This window comes from Lactuca serriola, chromosome 3 (genome assembly GCF_051521515.1).
Source record: "Lactuca serriola cultivar US96UC23 chromosome 3, Lser_US96UC23_V15, whole genome shotgun sequence".
Lineage (NCBI taxonomy): Eukaryota > Viridiplantae > Streptophyta > Magnoliopsida > Asterales > Asteraceae > Lactuca > Lactuca serriola.
The window spans coordinates 2,768,534-2,770,281 of NC_136410.1; the positions used below are offsets into that span (position 1 = coordinate 2,768,534).

General features: G+C 38.3%; 1 protein-coding gene across 1 annotated transcript; it reads left to right on the forward strand.

The window, feature by feature from the left end:
- The first annotated feature begins 332 nt into the window (after positions 1–332).
- On the forward strand, positions 333–938 carry LOC145094217 (uncharacterized). Its single transcript, XM_079032518.1, has one exon. It carries the CDS (start codon positions 333–335, stop codon positions 936–938), a length of 606 nt encoding a protein of 201 aa, XP_078888644.1.
- The last annotated feature ends 810 nt before the right edge of the window (positions 939–1,748 follow it).

The following is a 1,748-nucleotide window of genomic DNA, read 5'->3' on the forward strand; positions in this document are numbered from 1 at the left end:
AAGAAGCTTTTCAGGAACTCAAAAGATACTTAAGTTTTGTGCCACTGCTGGTGAAGCCTATAGATGGAGAACGACTTCTCCTCTACCTCTCGATATCCTCAAGTGCGGTAAGTGTTGTCCTAGCCAAGGGTCTTAATGGAGACCAACATCCTATATATGTAAGTAAAATTCTTCTAGATTCTAAGACCATGTATTCTCATCTCAAAAAATTAATTCTTACATTAGTAAATGCTTCTACTAATTTAAGACATTATTTCGAGACACATACAATACATGTGTAAACTAATTATCCTATTAAGAATGTGATGAAAAAACTAGTGATGTCAGGAAGGATGGAAAAATGGTCAGTGAAGTTAAGCATGTTTGACATAAAATATGAATCAAGATCCGCCATAAAGTCACAAGCATTAGCAGACTTTGTGGCTGACTTTAGTGACGATCTACAAAACGAAGTAGACATTGAAGCTAAACAACTACTAGATGATGAACACTCGGGAAAATGGACACTATTCACGGATGGAGCTGCAATCCAAAAAGGAATCGGGCTAGATATCATACTAAAATTGCCACAAGGGGACATCCTACCACAGACAGTTAGTTTTGAATTTAACACAACCAACAACAAATCGGAATACAAAGCACTCATCATGGGACTACAATTGGCTAAGGATCTTCAAATCAAGGATCTTTCGGTATTTGCTGATTCTTTATTATTAACTAATCACTTCAATGGATCCTATGTAGTGAAATTTGAAAGATTAGCATTATACCTCGAGATCCTCAAAACATTAGCCTCTAATTTTGAAAACTTTACACTAACCCAAGTTCACAAAGAAGAAAACACAAAAGAAGATGCATTAGCCAACTTAGGGTCCCTCATAAGGATCCCACCAAAAATAAAGATCCCTATAACCCAATTAATAACTCCAGCTGTATAAGGCCTTTACGATAACCCTGATGATCCTGAACAACCAATAAGTGTAGCAGCCATCGGAGATCCTGACCCTCGGATCCCTCCTCAAAGGGATCCCAACGAACAGGATCCTCGAAGAAGTCCACGATCACGGATCCAATCCATTATGGAGTATCTTCAAAATGGCACGATCCCAAGAGAAGAAAAAAATGAAAGAGCATTCAGAACAAGAGTCTCAAGATTTGTAATAATCCAAGGTAAACTCTATAAAAAGTCTATGGAAGGTCCATACCTCAGATGCCTGAAATATCCTGAAGCTGCTGAAGTCTTAAAGGACATACATGAAGGAGACTGGCAATCACACAGGGGCAGATCCTTATGCTCCAAGGTATTGAGAACAACATACTACTAGCCAAACATGTAGAGAGATTCGTTTCTACATGCTCAAAAGTGTAATACTTGCCAAAGACATAACAACATCCTACATTAACCGGCGGAACCTCTACATCCTGTTATCTCTCCCTGGCCATTCATGAAATGGGGAATGGATATAGTAGGAAAATTACAAATAGATCTAGGAGGAAAAGTCTTCATGTTGGTGATGACTGATTACTTCTCGAAGTGGATCGAAGCTGAAGCCTTCGTTTAGGTTATAGAAAAATAGGTAGTTTCATTTATTAAATGTAATATCTTGAACAGGTTCGAGATCCCAGTTGAAATCATATGTGACATTGGATCCCAATTCATAAGCAAGAAGATAAGAGACTTTTGCACGAGTTGTGGAATCAAAATGATAATGTCCACGCCTGTTCATCCCAAGCTAATGGTCAAGTAG